Here is a 23002-nt window from a genome sequence, read left to right as displayed (position 1 = left end):
CACTGTGGAAAGAGTTTCACTCGGTTAAATTCCCTGAAACTACACAAGAGAATTCATACTGGAGAAAAACCTTACAAGTGCTCACACTGTGGAAAGAGTTTCAATAAATCATTTAACCTGAAAACACATGAGAGAATTCATACTGGAGAAAAACCTTACAAGTGCTCACACTGTGGAAAGAGTTTCATTTATTTAAATTCCCTGAAACTACATGAGAGAATTCATACTGGAGAAAAACCTTACAAGTGCTCACACTGTGGAAAGAGTTTCATTCATTTAAAATCCCTGAAACTACATGAGAGAATTCATGCTGGAGAAAATCCTTACAAGTGCTCACACTGTGAAAAGAGTTTCACTGTGTCATATAACCTGAAATCACATGAGAGAATTCATACTGGAGAAAAACCTTACAAGTGCTCACACTGTGAAAAGAGTTTCACTCAGTCACATTCCCTGAAATCACATGAGAGAATTCATACTGGAGAAAAACCTTACAAGTGCTCACACTGTGAAAAGAGTTTCACTGTGTTAAATCACCTGAAATCACATTCGAGAATTCATACTGGAGAAAAACTTTACAAGTGCTCACACTGTGAAAAGAGTTTCACTGTGTTAAATCACCTGAAATCACATGAGAGAATTCATACTGGAGAAAAACCTTACAAGTGCTCACACTGTGAAAAGAGTTTCACCAGGTCAGAACACCTGAAAACACATGAGAGAATTCATACTGGAGAGAAACCTTACAAGTGCTCACACTGTGAAAAGAGTTTCAATCAGTCAGTTCACCTGAAAACACATGAGAGAATTCATACTGGAGAAAAACCTTACAAGAGCTCACACTGTGAATAGAGTTTCACTCAGTTAAAATACCTAAAAAGTCATAAGAGAATTCATGCAGGATAGTCTTGTCAAATTATTGTGATGACTCTCCACCAGAAGATGGCAGCACCTGCAATCATTAGACTACATGCCCGTATTGGTGGTGTGATGTTGTACAACTTGCATCTTGAGAACATTTTATGTATGTACTGTATTGTTGTTCTTGTGTTCCAGATGATCAGGTGCTGATGTGAGCAGAACCCCACTAAATGTGAATCTTTGCAAAAGCAATGTGCTGAAGTTGTTGTTTGTTTCCATTTGTGGCAAAAAGTTGATTACAACAAAAAACAACACACAACCCCCCTACAATGTTAAAAGTCCACCCACTCCTCGTTCTTATATTTCTATAAATCAAAATGTGTGTCAAAATGTACTCTTCATTTCTGCTCTAAAGTGACATCACTTTAGGGCAGGCCCCGCCCACGACGGTTGACGGACTCCACCCTATTGTCATAGATCCACCCGTGAGTGATCTACACACAGTCTGCCATTTTTTTCCACGCTGGAGCAGATACAGTGAGAAGAATAATGTCTCGGCTTCGTAAGCATCATAAGTGTTCTGTTGTTGGCTGTAAAGTTGAACATAAGAGTCTTCATGTACTCCCAGCATTAGAGCCACTGAAGAAGCGGTGGACAAGTTTTGTTTTTGAAGGAAATGTGCCACAAAACATACAAAAATGTGTGTATGTTTGTGCAAATCATTTTACACCGGACTGCTTTGTGAATGAGTGTCAATATAAAGCAGGATTTTCAAAAATGTGATTCTCAAGCATGGATCAGAAACAACTGTTTGTGTTCCAGCTTTATATCCTGAAGATGTATAGCACATTATATTTTGTGAATGTTTGCAAATTGCCTTTCTGAATGTGCTTGTCAGATGATTCCACGGCTAATGCAGCAAAAGTTAGCATTGTCTCTGATTGTATTCACCAGAGCTATGACGGGGGCGGAGAGTAGCAGCTCATTTGCATTTAAAGAGACACACATGAAAACAGCGTGTTTTTGATTCCACCCAAAAAGAGGCATTTACAACATGGTATAATAAATGATCCGTGGGGTATTTTGAGCTGAAACTTCAGACACATTCTGGGGACACCAGAGACTTGTATGACACCCTGTAAAAAGGGGCATAATAGGTCTCCTTTAAATCATTGTTTTACAGTCTGTGGCAGGGTAGTCGACCTTTATCCCTCTCGGAGGCTTGATTAGTCTGATAAGGGACCGGGTGTGTATGATCACGACCCGGCTCCGCCCTCCGCCCTGCCACATTCCTCCCTCGTTCTCTCAGGCAGGGGAGCCCCCGGCATGACGTACACCCCCCCCCCCCCCCCCCCCTTTCCCCGGGGAGGGGCGTGCACTTGGATTCTGTTTGAAATGACCTGACTCTTGTGTGACATTTGTTCCTCTTGTAAACAAAGTTCATGCTTTATTTTAAGTTAATTTTTGTTTTATTTTTTACACAAATCTATCGATTTACTTCAGAAGAATTGATTGATGACTCTACTGGAGTCGTGTGGGTTACTTTTATCCTGCCTAATTATGACTTTTGGACCGTCAAACAGCTGGCACCCATTCACTTGCATTGAATGGACATACAGAGCTGAAATGTGCTTATAAAAATCTTCATTTCGGTTCTTTTGAGGAAGGAAAGATGTACACATCTAGAATGGCTTAAATATGAGTCAATCATGAGAGTTTTTTTAACTATTCCTTTAACTTGTGTTGAACCTGTAATTGTATTATTTTAAATCCAGGATGCAGACTAATAAAATACAAAACTAATAAACAGTGCTTTGTAAAAAGTTTTCAAAGTAGTTTTTGTCAGATTCAAAATGTAGAATATATTAAAGTTAGACCCCCCGATACACAGTATTGTATCTAATGACAAATAATATAAAAAAGTCCAATACCTTTAAATTGTAAAAATTAAACCAAAAACTATTTTTTTCTTCTATTTTGAAAGGGGCTGTACAAAACCCATGCTTGCCCATAATGACTTTGTAATAATTAACTTGGAAGATACAAGATGTAGCAGAAGGTCGTGTGGTCTGATGAGAATAAAGTGGAATTGTCTGGCTGAAACACTAAACCATATGTGTGGCGCAAAGCCGACTTAACACATCAGCCACACAACACCATCCCCACAGTGGAACACGCTGGTGGCAGCATCATGTTTAAGGTGGAGCTTTTCATCAGCATGAACTGGCAGGCTTGTGAAGATTGACTGGTTGATGAATGCTGCAAAATACACTGATATTTTTGGATAATAACCTACTTTCCTCTGCCAGAAAGTGTAAAACTGGGAAGAGGTTTGTGTTTCAGCTGGACAATGACCCAGAGCACAAAGACAGAGCAACACTGGAGTGGCTTAAAAAGAAGAAAATGGATATCCTTGAGTGGCCCAGTCAAGGTCCTGACCTCTAATTGGTGTAGAGACCTCAAAATTGCTTTCTATCACCGATCCCCAACTAGAGATTAAGTAGAGATTGAGTGATTTTGAGGAATGGGCTGATATTGCTCCATCACGATGTGCAAAATTGATAGAGAATCATCCAAAAAGACTGGTGGCTGTAATAGGTGCAAAAGGAGGCTTAAACAAGTATTTAATAAAGAGGATGAATGATGGTTATGGGCATTTTTTAAATTGTCATGATATACAGTACTGTGTACCAGCTAGGGATGCACCGATCCGATACCTGGATCAGATTGAAGACGTGTGATAGCTCTGTGAATCACAAAAGGCTGTGTTTAATAAGTTCATATATAAAATGCATGTGGGTCAGTGACATATATACCATAAAAAAGTGTTTTCTCAAAAATGTCAAATAACAGGCATAAAAATGGTTGACTTTTGTTCTACTAACTCTCATCTTTATAGAAACATGTTGTTTCAAAATTTTCAATTGGAATCAGAATTTATGTGACAATTTGTTGTATTAGTGCGTACAATCGTCATATGGTGTGACATGAAAATAATTGTATATAAACTGAAAATGGATTATACCTTTCTTAAGTTACTCACTTTATCAAAGTCATTTATCATAACTAAATTGTGATCCATTATAGTTTTGTGAAAATTAATTAAATTTGTGTATTATTTTCTAAAACATTGCTCAATGTGAGACCTATGCCGTCGGTCTTTCAACATATTTTCTATTTATTGTGACAAACCTTGCTAGAAAATTATAAAAAATATTTGTGACTCTTGCTGATACTATTTTCTATGTATTCCATGAATATTTTCAGGTTTTATCATTAATAAAGGTATGTTATTTTCACAATTTGGAATTTCACACCAAATGATATAGTGTCACACCATATGATAATGTCGCCATGTGTCAATGCAAACCATGTATTATCCTACTTATTGGTACTGATACTCATATGGCAGGAAATATTTAACCACTCTTAAATGCTGGAAGGTAATATTCAAATTTTATTGATTTATTTGATATTTAACAATAAAACAAACATTTTTTTAATATTGTATGAACCATATGAACATACACTCACCTAAAGGATTATTAGGAACACCATACTAATACTGTGTTTGACCCCCTTTCACCTTCAGAACTGCCTTAATTCTACGTGGCATTGATTCAACAAGGTGCTGAAAGCATTCTTTAGAAATGTTGGCCCATATTGATAGGATAGCATCTTGCAGTTGATGGAGATTTGTGGGATGCACATCCAGGGCACGAAGCTCCCGTTCCACCACATCCCAAAGATGCTCTATTGGGTTGAGATCTGGTGACTGTGGGGGCCATTTTAGTACAGTGAACTCATTGTCATGTTCAAGAAACCAATTTGAAATGATTCGAGCTTTGTGACATGGTGCATTATCCTGCTGGAAGTAGCCATCAGAGGATGGGTACATGGTGGCCATAAAGGGATGGACATGGTCAGAAACAATGCTCAGGTAGGCCGTGGCATTTAAACAATGCCCAATTGGCACTAAGGGGCCTAAAGTGTGCCAAGAAAACATCCCCCACACCATTACACCACCACCACCAGACTGCACAGTGGTAACAAGTCATGATGGATCCATGTTCTCATTCTGTTTACGCCAAATTCTGACTCTACCATCTGAATGTCTCAACAGAAATCGAGACTCATCAGACCAGGCAACATTTTTCCAGTCTTCAACTGTCCAATTTTGGTGAGCTCTTGCAAATTGTAGCCTCTTTTTCCTATTTGTAGTGGAGATGAGTGGTACCCGGTGGGGTCTTCTGCTGTTGTAGCCCATCCGCCTCAAGGTGTGCGTGTTGTGGCTTCACAAATGCTTTGCTGCATACCTCGGTTGTAACGAGTGGTTATTTCCGGCAAAGTTGCTCTTCTATCAACTTGAATCAGTCGGCCCATTCTCCTCTGACCTCTAGCATCAACAAGGCATTTTCGCCCACAGGACTGCCGTATACCGGATGTTTTTCCCTTTTCACACCATTATTTGTAAACCCTAGAAATGGTTGTGCGTGAAAATCCCAGTAACTGAGCAGATTGTGAAATACTCAGACCGGCCCGTCTGGCACCAACAACCATGCCACGCTCAAAATTGCTTAAATCACCTTTCTTTCCCATTCTGACATTCAGTTTGGAGTTCAGGAGATTGTCTTGACCAGGACCACACCCCTAAATGCATTGAAGCAACTGCCATGTGATTGGTTGATTAGATAATTGCATTAATGAGAAATTGAACAGGTGTTCCTAATAATCCTTTAGGTGTGTATGTTTGTGTATCAAATTTCATTTCAATTCAAAACTTGTCTGCAATATGTATTATTATAAGTATAACAAAACATTTTACAGCATTCTAAGGTTTCTGTGAAGGGGTCTGCTGTGTCTGTCTGATGAACTAGAAATCTGTATCACCGAATAAAACTAAACTAAACTAAACACAGTCGATGGTGGATAATTACAGCTTTTATGTGATGATGGACCAGAATAAATGTTTAAAAGGACAAAACATACATTGGACTTTGTTATTTATTGTTATATATGCAGGGAATTACAATTCATATCATATGGTGTGACAATCAAATCATATGGCGTGACAGGCAGACATGTCACCCCATATGAAGAAGTGTCACACTATATGATGAAGTGTCACACCATATGATGAAGTGTCACACCATATGATGTTTTCTGCACTTAGCACAACCTTGAGTCTTGTAGCTACACATCAGCATACTAACAGCATGCTAGCTATAACAAAGCAGCATAGATTTACATATAATTATGACAAAATAATAACATTTCTTTTGCATTTTTATAAAAAATGTGTCACACCAAAAAACATCTGGAAGTGGGACTTTTGTCAGAGTGCCAACAAGATCTGATTTATTGTAAATATAAAAATGATGACTCACCTCAGGTTGTACAGCAGCAATACACTGCTAGTTCTGTACAACATTGCTGAAGAAGGTCCTCTCCTTCCCAAGGGTGTCAAAACAGTTGCCCGTTCAAATATTCGAAATAGTGTCACACCATATGATTTTGATTTGTGTGACAAAATCTTTTGATTAGAACTGACTCAAAACATTATGCTTGGACTTTGAAAAGAGTAGGCTCACAAATAGACATCTGTATTATTTTTCTGTATTTTTTTTGAGAATTTTTGCATTTATTTTTTTTAGTTTTATTCAAGTTCTCACTTTGAGAAACAAGTGCCGGACAGTCACACCATATGAGTTTTGTTATGTTTGGTTGAAAATTCAGAAAAAATGAGTTATGAACTATTTTAATGTTGAATATGTTCACATAAAGCATAATGTTCTGCACAATATTGAGAAGGTTTTTGGCAAATATATTTTTTATTCATACATGTTTGACACTGAAGACAGCAAAACTGCCATGTCACGTCATCCACCCATGTGCAGCTCTAGTGCGTCAATGAATGCCGCTGCTCTGTTGACACACACCCGCTTTAATTTTAAAGTTAATAGGTGTCACAGAGAGACTCATGGAGGCAGAGATATGAACTCAGTAGCAGGGTTTATTGAACAGATGATTGAAACAGTGATGTAAACATTGTGAGTAAATCCAGTTGAGCAGAGTGGCAAAAAGCAGGTGAGTAATATCCAGACAGGGTATAGACACGATAAACAGATAACTCACAGCAGTAACCCTATTTTAACCATGATATCTGGAGTGAAACCACAGTAATACAGGGAAACTAAAACTGTAAAAAAATATTATTTTGTCATTATTATGATTTTACTGCAATTACCACAGTTTAACTGTGATTACTGTTGTAGATTAACCATCATATTTCTAGTAAAACTTTAGTAACCACAAGACTATCCATGGTAGTTAATTAATCTATAGTAGAATCATGGTAACATATTATACTAGTCTGTATCCAAACCATAGTTTCCACCAAAAAAAACTAAAACAAACCTCAGTCATATTTACTATAGTAAAACCTTTGTTTACACCAAAACTATGATTCCTACAGCCTACAAAATTACTTTAATAAAACCATGTTTCAGACCAAAAAAAACATGTTTTTACTACAGTATGATTTATTGTCTACAGTGTGTTTTACTATAGATTAACCATGGTAAATCATGTGGTTACTATTGTTTTACTATAAATACCATAGTTAAACTACCACAGTAAAACCTTAATAACCACAAAATTGTGATTTTTATTACCACAGTTTTCATTTTCCTGTATTATTACAGACCCTATGGTGTCATTTCAAATATCATGGTTAAAATAGGTTACTGTAGTAAAATCATGGTAAATTAATTGCGGGCGGAACGTAAAACAATTTCAGAAAAGAAGTTTAGAGAAGAAGAAAAGAGTTTCTTTCTTCATCAAAACAGAATTTAAGATTTTTAGGATTTCATTTCAGGCTTCCTCCTTTAAAGCTAGGGTGTGCAGTCTTTTCCAGAAACATTTTTGTTATACTGGTTTAAAGTCTCTTCACATCCTGATAACAATCAATAATTTAAGTGGTCTAAATGTAAAATATATATATACATAGACAAAAAAAAAAAAAAAAAAATGAACGACCAATCATTGCATTCGCTCCGAATGTAACGATAGGATGTGCTTCCTGTCTGTCAATCTATATTTGCATACCGCCGCGCATTTTGTTCGCGCAGATATTCACACGTCATCAGAGCGAGCGCGAAAATGGAAGGCGAACCGCAGCTAGCTAATGTTCCTCCTGAACCACCAGTAAAACGAAACAAAAGAAAGACTGTGTTAGAAACTTCTACAACGAAAAAACGTCTGGATCAAAAGCGCGCTAAAAGCAGAATTAACATTGACGTTGCTTTTCCACGCTGGAGGAAACTGCGGGACTCAAAGTGTCTGAAAAATGACGCCATGCTTGCTGTTTTTCTTTTGGACAGGTAAATACATAGTTTGATTTGTTTATATGTATATGTTGGTGTTAATGTAATTTAGTATTTAGCTCATGTAGCTAACAGCAGCTACGGTGTAAAATGAAACTGTTATTTTGTTTTCAAAGTTACGAAAACTCTGCAACATCCACACCTTTGGTGCATGGATTCATAAGGCCACCAACTGTTTCGACTCTTTCATCAGTTTCTCCCAAAACAGTGAGTACAATGTCATAATTTTACTTGAATAAAAAAATATAATCAAACATTCTTCTGGGTATTGTGTATGGCATCCTTATGAAGAAAGATAATTTGACAATGTTGTCATTGTAGTTTTGCTGAAATACAATCACATATCAGGTTATAAAGATGATGTCATGCACTTTGTGTTCACTGCTGCTTTTTTGTTATCATCTGTGTAAAGTTAGAAATGTCAAAACTATAATATGTGTTCAACAAGTATAATGTGTGTTTTTTTTTACATGAGCCATGACAATTTAAAATCATGTTTTACTGTCATTGTAAATGTTCACTTTCACCTGCCTAAAGAGGAAAATCTGAGAAGAATTAATGTATTTTTTCCCCCAATGGTTTTGTCAGAGAGGGCACATTTTTTAAAACCATAATAACCGTGAACATTTGTTGTTAAAAAGTATATAAGTATTTTTTTGTTTCTAAAAATGATCTATTGTTTGGGTTCAGAAGAACTTTTATTTGTCGACTGGAGTCGTGTGGATTATTTTGATGCACCTTAAATATACATTTTGGACTGTCAAATGGAGTACTTTCACTTGCATTGTTTAAAGAAGAAGGCCTGAAATGAAATCCTAAAATCTTATATTCTGTTTTGATGAAGAAAGAAACTCAGATACTGCTTTGATTGCTGGGGGATGAGTAAATTATCATCAAATTTTCATTTTTTGGTGAACTATTCCCATTCAGTGGCTGTCATGTTAAGGTGAGAATATGTTGTATATTTCCTTTTTTAGGCTAACTTCAGGGTTTTCCTGTGTCAAAAAAGTAGGATTTGGCTCGGGTCCTCATATTCTCACAAACAGCCCTGTGTATATATATATATATATATATATATATATATATATATATATATATATATATATATATATATATATATATATATATTAATCAAAAGAAGAAAGTTTTTGCATTAGTAGGATTGGGTCAAGTGCTCGTGAAAGAGATGCATCTTTAGATGTTTATTGAAGGTGGCTAAAGAATCAGCTGCTCAGGTGGGGTATGGCGGAAAAGTGATTTTGTGCCCGTGTCAGATGGCGCAATGAGGCGCCGCTCACCCGCTGATCTTTAGCTTCTGGATGGCACATAGACTTGAAGGAGAAAGAAGCAAATCTGAATATCATGTTTAATTTCTGATATATGAGCTTGTTGAATCCATCATCTGATTGTAAATGAGTTCAATGAAGGTGATTATATGTTGAAAAAAGGTTACTTTTGGGTAATATCCAACGATAATTTGGCTGTCATGAAAATGAATCTAAACAAAGCACACAATTATTTTGATACCATCCCAGAAACCATTATTTCAACAAAGTTGTTCTTGTGTATAATCCTATAATAAACTTTTTTGAGTCTGATGAATGTCAGTTTATTATAATGATGAAGTTTTTGTGTTCAGATGTTCATCATGAGGGAGCAGGTGGATGTGATCTGCTGTAAATCAGTAGGAACTGATCTGTCCATGCTAGATATTGATGATTTCATCACAGAAATCTCTCAGCTGAAGAAAGAGGTGATGTCACTGAAGACAAAACTGATGGAGAGAGACGACAGGTTACAGGTTAAACATTAATTTCATCCTTAAAGTTGAGATTGTAAGATATCAAATGATGTGATATGATGAACAGTACAGATGTGATTGTGTTGTGTTTGTCAGGAGCTGGAAAAGGTTTCCTGTCAATCTTCAGTGTGTGTGACTGATGGGACCTCCACAGAATGTCAGGATTCTGTGTGGAGCGGCAGAGATCAGTCCACACCACAGCGACTGCTGGACAAACTCTCTGAACAGAGATCCAGAGACACACAGGACTCACAGCTCACTTTACTCTGTTCTACTGACGGTAATCAGGGTGATCAAACCTCCACAGAGTCTCTGACTTCTGTCTGTAATGCTGGAGATCAGCAGATACCAGTGAAGATTGAAGTGAAGCTGGAGGAGATAAAAGAAGAAAACACAGCAGAGGACCAACAGAGAGAAGATGATGATGATGATGATGATGATGATGATCAAAACCCCACAGAGTCTCTGACTTCTGTCTGTAACACTGAAGAACAGCAGATGCTGCAGAGACCAGTGAAGAATGAAGTGAAGCTGGAGGAGATAAAAGAAGAAAACACAGCAGAGGAACAACAGATAGAAGATAATGATCAAACCTCCACAGAGTCTCTGACTTCTGTCTGTAACGCTGGAGAACAGCAGATACTGCAGACACCAGTGAAGATGAAGACGTGTTCAGTGAAGCTGCTGGACTGCAGGAATCTGATGAAGATGAGAGGAGACCCCACAGCAGAGGAACAACAGATAGAAGATGATGATCAAACCTCCACAGAGTCTCTGACTTCTGTCTGTAATGCTGGAGAACAGCAAATGCTGCAGATACCAGCGAAGAATGAAGTGAAGCTGGAGGAGATAAAAGAAGAAAACACAGCAGAAGAACAACAGAGAGATGATGTTTTTATTTCTTCAGGTATGTTCCTTCATGTAATGTTTTAAATATTTTTGACAATTGACCGTCATGTCAGAATCTGTTTCAAGTAAGACGGCTACATCACACAAAAGTCGCATTAAAACGTTCTCAAACGTTTTTTTATTTTTTGCAATTTCAAAGAAATGTCAACCATAAAATAGAAAAATAAAGTTATACCGGTGATGCATAGATTTTTGTTGGAAATCTAAGGTTCAGGAAATGGCATATGAAGTATCCCATGTCTTATGGTTGGAGTTGGCATCAGTTCAATTAAAGTCCATCGTAATAGACTGAAGTTATGTTGGGCTGACACCGGCTGTGTTACGTGCTTAAAGATGTTTAAATGGGATGATAACGCAACATTAACGGGAGATGCAATTGTCGCTGTATGCAGTCGTAGAAACAACCAAGACTAACACAGAAGTAACAGTCAAGTTATTTATTTGTGTGGACAAAAAAGGTTACAGTAAAGAATAAAGAAACCAAACAAGAGTGTCGCCAAATTAATGAAATTATCAAAAGCCAAATCCCCCATAACTATTAACCCAACCCCTAAACTAACTACCAAAAGGAAAATGCAGAAATAAAACCGAATTCTTCAGCGTATATCGACGCCTTAGATAAACTATTGTAATTACAACAAAAAAATACAACTAATGGTGATCACTCTTAAACTGCAGGGTCCCCGCAGATCCTTAAAAAGTCTTAAATACAACTTTCTGTTTTTAAGGCCTAAAAACGTCTTGAATGTCTTGAATTTCCTTAAGGGAGGTATTCAATTTCCCAATTCACCGGGCGAGTGAAATGTCTCCATCTGGTTTCGTGTATTTTTTTAACCGCAATTTTATAAGTGACCAGCGCACCTTTAGGGGCAGCATTTGTTCTTTGCGGGTGTCATCTGCATTCCGTAGAACTAAAAGGCTACTGGAGGAAGTGTAGTGGTTGCAGAGTGAGAGGGAGCGGGCGCGAGCAGGAGAAAGCGGGAGAAAGAGTTGGTAAACCAGTTAGCGAAACACTTAGTGACATTATGGGCAAATGTCAGTTTAACGACAAGTGGTTGGAGGATGATAAATATAAGGGTTGGTTGAAGAAAACTGGCATGAGGGAGGCCCGATGTGATCTCTGCAAAAAAAATATACAGTTGGGGACAATGGGTCAAACAGCCCTAGATTCCCACGCGAAAAGTGAGAAACTCAAGCACTACATTGCGGATCAGTCTGGTAGTTTACCTATTCAAATATTTACAACACCATCACCAAGTGCTCAGACAAGTACACCTGCTACTAGTAACGTTAGGCTTATTGCGTCTACCTCCAGTGCGTCTAACTCTGCCTTCAGTGCATTCTCTAACACAGCCACGTTAACGCCTTATACCCACAAGGGGGCGTGGGCGGGCCGTGGGGGCGTGTTTATAATTTTATTACCTTTGTTTTATAACAAATATTCAATCAACTATCATAAACTATGCATCATTTGATAGCTAAAACACTCAAAAATCACGTTCTGAACGTGTTTTTGCAATCAATACACCAAAGAGGAAAGGGTTAAATTAAATGCTGACAGACCGACCCTGTAAATATGAACAAAATGAACGGCAATACTCATCTTTCATCTCCTATGGTTCAGATCAGTTCGGACGAATCCAAGAAACACCAGCATACATTTCAATGTAAGGGTCTACTCTTCAAAATGCATCCCACTTTTTAATCCAAAACAACAAAAAAATAGGGAAAAAAATGAAATATCCTCATCAGTTTTCATGAGCGCTTCCAGTTAGAGTAATCCATCATGTTCACTTTCAATGAAATATCGATTCTAATTTGTATTCCAATGTTCAAAAACCATCTCTCCCCCTCTCTCCGATAAAATGAGCCATTCCCTGTTTCTCTCCTTCAATCACAGGATCTGTAATGACCAAAATATGAAGGGAGCGCACCAACAGGCTGCGGGACCTGTCACTCTCGCACCTCGGTTTTTGATTGGATAAAAGCCACCCAATGTCTGGTCAGCAAAATTTTGATGGATGGGAGTATTAACCAACTAAAACACGATTGCAGTGATTGACAGTTTGCTTAGTTTACCTCAGAAGATCTGTCTAATACATAGGTCTAATACAAGTGCGTCCACTCGTGCGCTCTTCGGCATTTTACGCACAGCACGCACAGTTTTTACCATTGTTTTGCTACACGGAGCTCGTTTCAACACGCAGATTTATTCTAACATTATATCTAACAATCTACATCATGGATCGTCGACTGAAGAGGAGTTTTTGTGGTGTTGAGAGTGTTTTGGAGGAGTTAATGAGGAGTAGCGATGAAGAACAGCAGAAAGACGCAGAAACAGACATCTTAGAGAGAGAGAGCACGGTGTCGAGTGTCGATTCGGCTGAAGAGGAGATGTTTCTCCATGGACTCGATCCCGTATTAGATCGGTAAGTTGAAACACATCGTCTTGAGTTTTTATGTTTATGAAGTATTGGCAGTTTTTCTGTTCATATCATGTTTTTGATTATAAAATGACTAGCAAAGACACGAGGCTACACGAGTAGCTAGGTGATAGCTGTATATTATACATAAAGACATAATATTTATATCACACACACACACACATTATATTTATGATGCATATAATATAACAAAAATATCTTTATCTTTATCTTTCCTGTCTATCAGTGGCTTTGGTTTCCAGTTGGTAACAAACCTTGTTAGTGACTGCCTTGGATCAACATAAATACTGTAAATACTATAATTGCTTTTTTTTTTCTTTAGTAATTGGATATTTATTATAATTATCAGTTTATTGTAATTTATTTGAGTAAAAAACACTGTTGCAATTACAAATGTTGTTTTCTTTTTATATAATTTATTAATTAGTTGTAAAACGATCACTTTTGAAATGCATACATGAAGTGAGTTTTTTTGTTTCACTGTTTTTGCTATCAGAATTGTTCAAAATAAAGAGTATTTTGTTAAAATGTTGTGCTGAAATCATTTTTTCTTGTGTGGTTTGATGAGCAGAACAGTTCTGAATTGATATACATGTATGTAGTATGTAGTGTTTACTCCTTATGTCATTTGGTTACCAGATGTCCATTTGGAGTCTCCAACTGGCCTTTTGGAAAGGACGCCTAGACTTTCCCTGAATAAAAGCTTACAGAAACTACATTTTTGGGAGTATCATCTTCAAATTTGAATCAGAACATGGTCAGACATTCAGTTTTATCTTTATGGTGTTTTCAGGCCTTTAACATAAAAGTCTGATACATTTTTCCCTAAATGAAGTTCATTCATAGAAATCGTGAGTCACTTTCATGTAAATTTGACCTTGTTTTACTCTGTTCCTATGCTACTTTTGAATTAATATGACTCTTGGGTAACAAAGTTTCAAGTGTCTAGTTTAAAAAAATATCAGAGTTATGAATGTGGACCATATGGTTTAGGAGCTACAGACATTTGTATTTGGGTATGTCATTTTCAGAAAATTCTCAAAAATAGGGGTGCTGGTTAAGAGGTTAAAGGCAGAAGTGCTCTGGGTTTTACACACAATTAGCCGCCACCAATCTTACAGGTCAAACGATGACATTCACACCGTCTTCCAGGCGATGTTCCCGGACTCAGAGTGTGCGCGCGTTTAGTTGTGGCAGAGACAAGACGGCGTATCTTGCGCGATTTGGCATTGCTCCATATGTGTAAAAGGAGCTTGTGGCACGGATTAACCAGGGAAACTTTATCATGTTTGACAAAAGCATGAACAGCGCAACAAAGAGTAAACAGTTGGACCTGCATGTGAGATACTGGGCAACTGACCAGACTGGCACTCATCACGTTCAGTCCCGTTATTTTGGGTCCCAATTCATGGGCCATTGTACAGCAGAGGATTTGTTGGAACATTTTAAGGTAAGCCATTCCCCTAGCCTTTTACTAACCAAAATGACATCTCATGTAGACAGTGTTTTTATATAATTTGCATGCTCTTTGCTACTGAATGTTTGTCTTGAATTCATTCTTAGTGTAGGAAAAAAAGAAAATTCCACTGTAATCAAGCATTTTCCTTGCAATGAATTTGTGATGGTAGGTCATATTTAACAAGATTATGCCTGAAGGTTTTGGATTTTTTATCGCATGTTAACTTAAAAAATCTTGTATAATATGACTTGCTGTTTTTGTTTGTTTTGGTTGTATTTATATGATATTTGTATTTTTGTAATTGAATTTTTGCCATGAAAATGGCTTTGAATGCTAACATGGCATTAAATAAAATAATCTGAATCTGTGATGGTGGGTAAGTGTGACATCTAGTGGATTAAGGGAAATTTACACTTGCCCTGGAAGTAAACCAGGAGTACCCTATTCCACTATTCTGCAAATAAGTAAAATGGTTTGTTTATAGCAATTATACTTCTATTTTAGGAATCAAGTCATTTTGACACAAAAGCATATCACATAGGCTAATATGTCTTGCCCATTATCTATCTTAAGATAGCAATTATCCTGTACTAACATATTGTAATATATTGTTATAAACCGTATCTGAGTGAACACATAAATGAAAACGTTAATAAAATAACATAGCGTTATTGTTAATAAAGTTGGCTTTATTTATATTGTATTTTTATTTTGTGATTTCAGGCGTGTACTAAAGATCTCAACTTGAGGAACATGATTTCTTTGTCGATGGATGGACCCTCTGTTAACTGGAAATTTGTGAACCTCCTACAGCAGGAGCATGGCGCACAATTTGGGGGGGTTCAACTCGAAATTGTTGGAAGTTGTGGTCTACATTTCCTCCATAACGCTTTCAAGAGTGGATTTGAGGTGTGGCAGATACAGAAGGTGCTTAAATCTCTGCACTATCTCTTTCACAATGCCCCAGCCAGGAGAGAGGATTTCACATCATCAACAACATTCCCCTTGCCCTTCTGTGGGCATCGGTGGCTTGAGAACTTGCCAACTGTGCAAAGAGCATTAGAGATTTGGCCCTCTATTGAGAAGTTTGTGGACCAGGTGAAGACAAAGAAGGTGAAGAACCCAGGGACATCATCATATGACACCCTCTCTGAGGCTTGACTGGATCCCCTTCTGCAGGCCAAGCTCCATTTTTTCATGGCTATATCAAGAGCTTTCCAACCTTTTCTGGAGAAATACCAGACAGATGCTCCAATGATGCCTTTTTTGTGGAAAGATCTGGAGGATTTGATCAGGGTAATAATTCATCGTAAAAATACTTAACACACTTAAATGACCAGGACACAGGACAGGTTTAACTTTTAATTATTATTTTTAGCGTCTTCTCAAACGATTTATGAAGCGTGATGCACTGCCTAGTACTCCATATAAGCTGGGAGGCTTGAAGTCACCGACCAGAAGCTTTGGCTTAGTCCAAAGGATGTCGACATAGGCATGGGTGCAGCAGCTGTCATCAAGGTGGGACATCCAGTATATTCAGTAAATTAACCATTCCGAGAAATTCACTAGTGACTCATCTTCAGATGTATGACAGGGAAATGTGAGGTTAAGTCAAAGATGTCAGGCTAATTGAGAATGTCTTGCAAATAGTTTAATCTGGACAGCTGAGTTCATGCTAACGTACTGCTGAGCATCTAGAGAAATTTTGGAGATTTGACAAACCATTTTTCTTTGTCAGGAACTCACAAAAGCGGGGGCCAAAAGCTGTGTAAGCGAACTTTGTGTCCTGCAGTTTAAGAAAGACTGCCAGAATGCACTTTCAAGTATGTGCAAGAAGGCACTTGATAAGTGCCCCCTGAAGTACGCCATAGTCCACAACATGATGTGCTTGGATCCAGGCAAAATGTGCACCAACCCTGAAGAGTGCCTTCAGAAAATGAAGTGCCTCATTCAGAAGTTTGTGCAAGACAAACAACTGTCAGGCGGGATATCTGCTGGTAAATAATAGGAATAAGATTAGAATGGAATAGATTATCTTAATGACACCTCCTCTCATTTGTATCAACATCATGAATGGTATGAACATTAACGCACTAGTACATGGTTTGAAAGGGTGTATTAGGTCAATATATTTATGTTGTGATTTCAGTAATCAGAGATACTTGATATACTGTACACTGATTTCAAATTATAGAAATAATTTTTCTGATACAATGGGACAGTTAAGTTGCATGTTATTTAAAACAAAGTAACTTTGCCTTTTAATTTTGTGATGCTGTTTATCATATACTTTTTTTCAAATGTACTGAAAATATTATTTTGTGCATTACAGGTGATGTCATTGCACAGCAATTTGAAAAGGTCCTTTTCAATGAGGCCAAAGCTGTGGAATTCATGTCCTTCAGGCCCTCGGAGAAGTCCAGAGTGGATGTATTTTTGCAGCAATATCTTCAGTCCTACCCTGAGCTCTGGACATTTTGTCAGTCACTTCTTCTGTCCCATGGACAGGCAGAAGTTGAGCGGGGGTTTTCCACCAATAAAGAGGTGGAAACGTGTAATATGGCAGAGGACACAGTGATCACCCAGAGGCTGATTTGTGACCACGTTAAAGTTTGTGGAGGGGTAGCGAAAGTGCCTCTGACCAAGGAGCTCATCAGTTACTGTGCTTCGCACGCAGTCGCTACAGGGAGCACTTAGAGGAGGAAAGACGTAAAAAGGAAAAAGAGGAACAGTCCAAGAAGAGGAAAAACATTGAAGATGATCTGGAAGGGCTGAAGAAAAAGAAGAGGTCCATTGAGGAGGTGTGTAAGTCACATGAAAGTGACACAGACCGAATGGCAGAACAGGCAGAAAATTCTGCAGGCTCCAAAATGGCCACGCTGATTACAAAGTCTAACACAATGAGAAGACGGGCCAAAGAGAAGCAGGAGGAGTTGAAGGGAGTAAATGGACAAATTGAGGACAAACACTCTGAGCTCAAAAAAAATTAACACTTCAATCTTATTTGTTATTTTTGTAAATGGCACTTTATTAATTTATTTCTTTATAATTTTTTTATACTGATTTTGTTACCATTTGCAGTGTATATTTTATGTTATGTACTTTGAGGTGTACATTTTGAGGTGCAGGGGGGCGGCTAAGGATACCCTCTACATTAGGGCTCGTCTTATACAGTTTTAATTTCTCAGATAGTGTCAGCTGCTGTTGTTCAGCTGGTACTATTTGCCGTTTATTGCTTCGTTTTTTAAATGTTTCAAGGTGCTTGCTCCAGTAACTCAGTCTTCTCCTTGCTGCTACAGTGGGAACTGCACTTCCAAAACACAAGACTTGGCTTATCTAAGCAGTTTGCATGTCTAACATGTTGTTCACAATGTGTGTGCTAAAGTTAGTTAAAAAAAAAACTATTACATATAACTATAACAGTTTTAAGTTGTCGTATTTATCTTTTTTGCCGTGGTATAGTCTTAATTTTTCCATTTAGATGTTTTGAAAAGGTCTTAAAAGTCTTTAAATTTGCACTTAAAAAATGTGCAGATACCCTGACCATGGTGCAGAGCTTATTTCTTTAATTTTCTTGAATCGAAGGAGGGTGACACTATCAAGAGTGCTAGAGATGACTGTATTTATATATTCTGTTATTTCATCAAGTTCTTCTGGGCTTTGGGGTTTATTGAGTGTATGAGATAGATCTGGAAGATTATTAGTGAAGCTATCTTTAGTGGTCGAAAGAATAGTTCTACCTGAACGATAGCGTGGTGTAGATTGAGTAACATTAGCTGATCACAGCATACAAGAGACAAGGTAATGATCTGAGATGTCATCGCTCTGCTGCAGAATTTCTATAGTATCAATATCAACTCCTTATGACAGAATTAAATCTAGCATATGATTATTGTGATGAGTTGGTCCAGTTACATTTTGTGTGACTCCAAGAGAGTTGAGAATATTGATAAATGCTAATCCCAATCAGTCATTTTTATTATCTATGTGAATGTTGAAGTCACCAACTATTAAGGCTCTATCTACAGCAACTACAATATCTGATATAAAATTATCCAATTCACCAAGGAAATCAGAATAAGGCCCAGGTGATCTATATACTGTAGCAAGTGCAAAAGACGACAGTTTTTTTTATTTATATCTGATTGTCACATTAAGGATTATTAGTTCAAAAGACTTAAACTTATATCATATTATAATTTAAAACAGAGATGTCTTGCACTCTGTATGTAAATTGTGTTGTGTAAATCTGTTGTTTATTGTAAATTGTTATGTCTTGTCACTGTCATGTGTGCAGTTTCAAGCAACATAGCAGTCAAGACTTTCACCTACTGTTGCTCGTGTGTACATGGTAGTATGACAAAGTGATTTGAAAAAACAAAACAAAAAAACAGTGGGTGAAAGTCTTGTGTTGCCACAAAAGGCTATGGGTGAAAGGCTATGAGTTGCCACAGTCATGTGTGTACAGGGAATACAGGAGTTTATTTTTTTACCCCAATTTTATGCATCCAATCACGACCTAATAAGCAGAATGGAGATTCTGGTCAAATTAATATCTTGTCTAGATGCTGCCATACTCTGCAGGAATGTGAGGAGGTCTTTAAAAAATATCGGCAAAGCGTCCTTATCTCCCCATGCCCAGTCTATGTTGGTTCCTTTAAAGTCTTTACCTGACCTGGTTCTTCCTTCCTCTATTTGTGGCTGATAAAATTTTGTATCCAACAAAGGCACTTTATCAATTCATATCAGTTCAGTTATTTCTGGAGGTAAGGTTTTGGACAGTAGACCAGTATCTATAATCACATCCAGTCAACTGACTAAGTCGTTGTGGAACTTGCCCTTGGTCCAAGACTGGTTTAATTTTATTTATTTTTTATACATCACGTGACTCTTTCATATATTTGTTATCCCATTGTGCGTTGGTCTCGCACTGCTCTCCTATGATCTGGTGGCATGGAACTCTGAAGCACTTGAGTTTACACAGAGACTAAAGATACTTTAACATTCATCTACAATTTACGTTATTACAGTTAACATTTTCATCAGAGATATGCAGTATTAAACAATTACAATACAAATTTTATGATCGTAATCACAATTTTGTGGTCATGTACAGTACTATTATGCCTATTTTATAATAGTGTTAATTCAAAAGTAATTCAACTTGTGTAAATTGATGACTTATCATGTTCTTCATTGCATATTGGCATTGTGGTGAAAACCAGGAGCCCTGTGATCTACAACCATGCCAATAGCGTTTTTTGATTCTATTTATCTAATGGAAATGTTATTACTTGAGTGCCAAGTTGCACTTGCATTTTATCAATTTGAACTATCGAGGTGTGACTGTAGCCATGCACATATCCCATGTATGTATTAGAGCTTAAATATATATTGTAATCTAAAAATGTCATAACTTAATCAGATTTGCAAACGCGGATGCAGACTATAATCTTATTTCCCAAGACTTTATCCCGGCCTCTTCCCACCTTAGTGAGGATATGTTAAACTGCAACAGTAAATCTGAGGTATTCTACCTCCTTTCTGTATCTCCCAGAGTTAGAGCTCCCTTTCCAGGGGCACATTGATGCAGAGAAACACTTTTTCTAAAATTTTTAATCATGTATAGTGAACTGCAACACCACAGTATTACCGTGTTAGTAAAATAAGGTATTACCTTCCTGTATTCCTAATAGGGCAAAACGTCTCTTAAAAAAGAGGTACCCTAACACAGCGCAAAAATGGAATCTATGTTTTATTCGATTTCTCTGCAGACAGGAATATTGTCAAATAAATAGATTGACCTTACCTGTCTGGAGAAATCCCGGACGAGCCCCCAAAAGTGAAAAAAAAAAAACCATGTAGTTTACTTGGTAAGGATTGGTTTTCTTCGGTCCCTCTATCAATAGTTTGTCTGAGTCTGAGTGTATCAGTTCCTTCTCTTGTCGTTTATTGTTCAAGAACATCTTTGTATTTCATTCAGTAAAGCAGTATAAACCAATAGAATTTATCAGAATAGTTTCTTCACCGTATGTGGGTTGACCTAGTTTAACATAGTGGACTACACAATAGCAGAATAGTTTCTTCCACAAAAGAGAAACCAGTAAGAAAGAGAAAAGCAAGAAAGAAACATCTTGTTCAGCAGTTAGTCTTATGCAAAAGTACAATGTCTCATATAATCTAATATCTCACATGTTAATTGATATACCATGTAATTTATCCAATTAAATTGTGTAATTTTATAGATATTTGACAGCCCTAGTAAATATATACTTGTATATAAATTACACAGCAAAAAACATCTTGACCTTTGTTGTATTCTGCCATAAATTGCATTAGGGTTCAATTTCTTTTTTACATTTGTCCCTCTTCAACTGATTTTTGTCAATTTACTTTTGTTCATTGTAGAGCTGATGGAAGTGAAAGAGGAAAGTCAAGAACCGATTGAAGTGGAGGAGAAACCTCGTGATTTCAAAATTGGAGAAAAATCTTTGAGTGACACAAAAAAGCCTAAAATAAAAGCAGCCAATAAATATTTAACCTGCTCTCAGTGTGGAAAGAGTTTAACATGTAATAAAGATCTTAATATACACATGAGAATTCATACTGGAGAGAAACCTTACAAGTGCTCACACTGTGGAAAGAGTTTCACTCATTTAAATTCCCTGAAAATACATGAGAGAATTCACACTGGAGAAAAACCTTACAACTGCTCACACTGTGGAAAGAGATTCACTCAGTCACAAGAACTAAAAAAACATGAGAGAATTCACACTGGAGAAAAACCTTACAAGTGCTCACACTGTGGAAAGAGATTCACTCAGTCACAACACCTGAAAACACATGAGAGAAATCATACTGGAGAAAAACTTTACAAGTGCTCACACTGTGAAAAGAGTTTCACTCAGTCACAACACCTGAAAACACATGAGAGAAATCATACTGGAGAAAAACCTTACAAGTGCTCACACTGTGGAAAGAGTTTCACTGTGTTATATCACCTGAAAACACATGAGAGAATTCATACTGGAGAAAAACCTTACAAGTGCTCACACTGTGAAACGAGTTTCACTCAGTCACAAGACCTAAAAAAACATGAGAGAATTCACACTGGAGAAAAACCTTACAAGTGCTTACACTGTGAAACGAGTTTCACTCAGTCACAACACCTGAAAACACATGAGAGAAATCATACTGGAGAAAAACCTTACAAGTGCTCACACTGTGGAAAGAGTTTCACTGTGTTATATCACCTGAAAACACATGAGAGAATTCATACTGGAGAAAAACCTTACAAGTGCTCACACTGTGGAAAGAGTTTCAATCAGTCAGTCAACCTGAAAACACATGAGAGAATTCATACTGGAAAAAAACCTTACAAGTGCTCACACTGTGAAAAGAGTTTCACTCAGTTAAAATACCTAAAAAGTCATAAGAGAATTCATGCAGGATAGTCTTGTCAAATTATTGTGGTGATGACTCTCCACCAGAAGATGGCAGCACCTGCAATCATTAGACTACATGCCCGTATTGGTGGTGTGATGTTGTACAACTTGCATCTTGAGAACATTTTATGTATGTACTGGATTGTTGTTCTTGTGTTCCAGATGATCAGGTGCTGATGTGAACAGAACCCAACTAAATGACCTGCGTGAAGTTGGCCCCCCACCCAATGCAAAACTTCGGCAAAATAGTCTCTATTGTTTGTGCTGTAAAAATTTTCGTTTGTGCTGCTTTGGTTTTTTAGATATTAAAAGAATATTTATAGGTCATTCTGAGGTCACTCAGCCCCCCGCATGCTCCAAATTCACCCCAAATAGTCTCGTTTGTTTGTGCTGGTTTGTGCCGCTAAAAGTTTCGTTTGTGCTGCTTCAGATTTTTTTATATTAGACATTGAGTTATAGGCGATGACGTCACCAGCCCCCCACATGCCCTAAATTCACCCAAAATAGTCTCAATCGTTTGTGCTGTAAAAAGTTTAGTTTGTGCTGCTTCGGATTTTTAAATATTAGACATTGAATTATTGGCGATGACGTCACGCAGCCCCCCCACATACTCTAAATTCACCCAAAATAGTCTCTATCGTTTGTGCTGGTTTGTGCTGTAAAAATTTAGTTTGTGCTGCTTCAGTTTTTAGATATTA

General features: G+C 37.3%; 2 protein-coding genes across 2 annotated transcripts in view; both read left to right on the top strand.

Moving 5' to 3' along the window:
* Positions 1-22982, top strand: part of LOC127618906 (uncharacterized) — a 38637-nt gene extending 15655 nt beyond the window's left edge. The window contains 7 exon segments of the mRNA XM_052091608.1: positions 2-897; positions 1057-1064; positions 7992-8243; positions 8363-8453; positions 9886-10047; positions 10144-10954; positions 21268-22982. Coding sequence (XP_051947568.1) covers positions 2-897; positions 1057-1064; positions 7992-8243; positions 8363-8453; positions 9886-10047; positions 10144-10954; positions 21268-22313 — 3266 coding nt within the window. The 3' untranslated portion in view covers positions 22314-22982.
* The window catches only part of LOC127618946 (uncharacterized), a 647429-nt gene that overhangs the window by 97372 nt on the left and 527055 nt on the right, over positions 1-23002 (top strand).

The sequence above is a fragment of the Xyrauchen texanus genome, chromosome 25, assembly GCF_025860055.1.
Source record: "Xyrauchen texanus isolate HMW12.3.18 chromosome 25, RBS_HiC_50CHRs, whole genome shotgun sequence".
Classification (NCBI taxonomy): Eukaryota; Metazoa; Chordata; class Actinopteri; order Cypriniformes; family Catostomidae; genus Xyrauchen; species Xyrauchen texanus.
The sequence above is the reverse complement of the archived record's forward strand: the minus strand, read 5'-3'. Positions and strand labels throughout refer to the sequence as shown.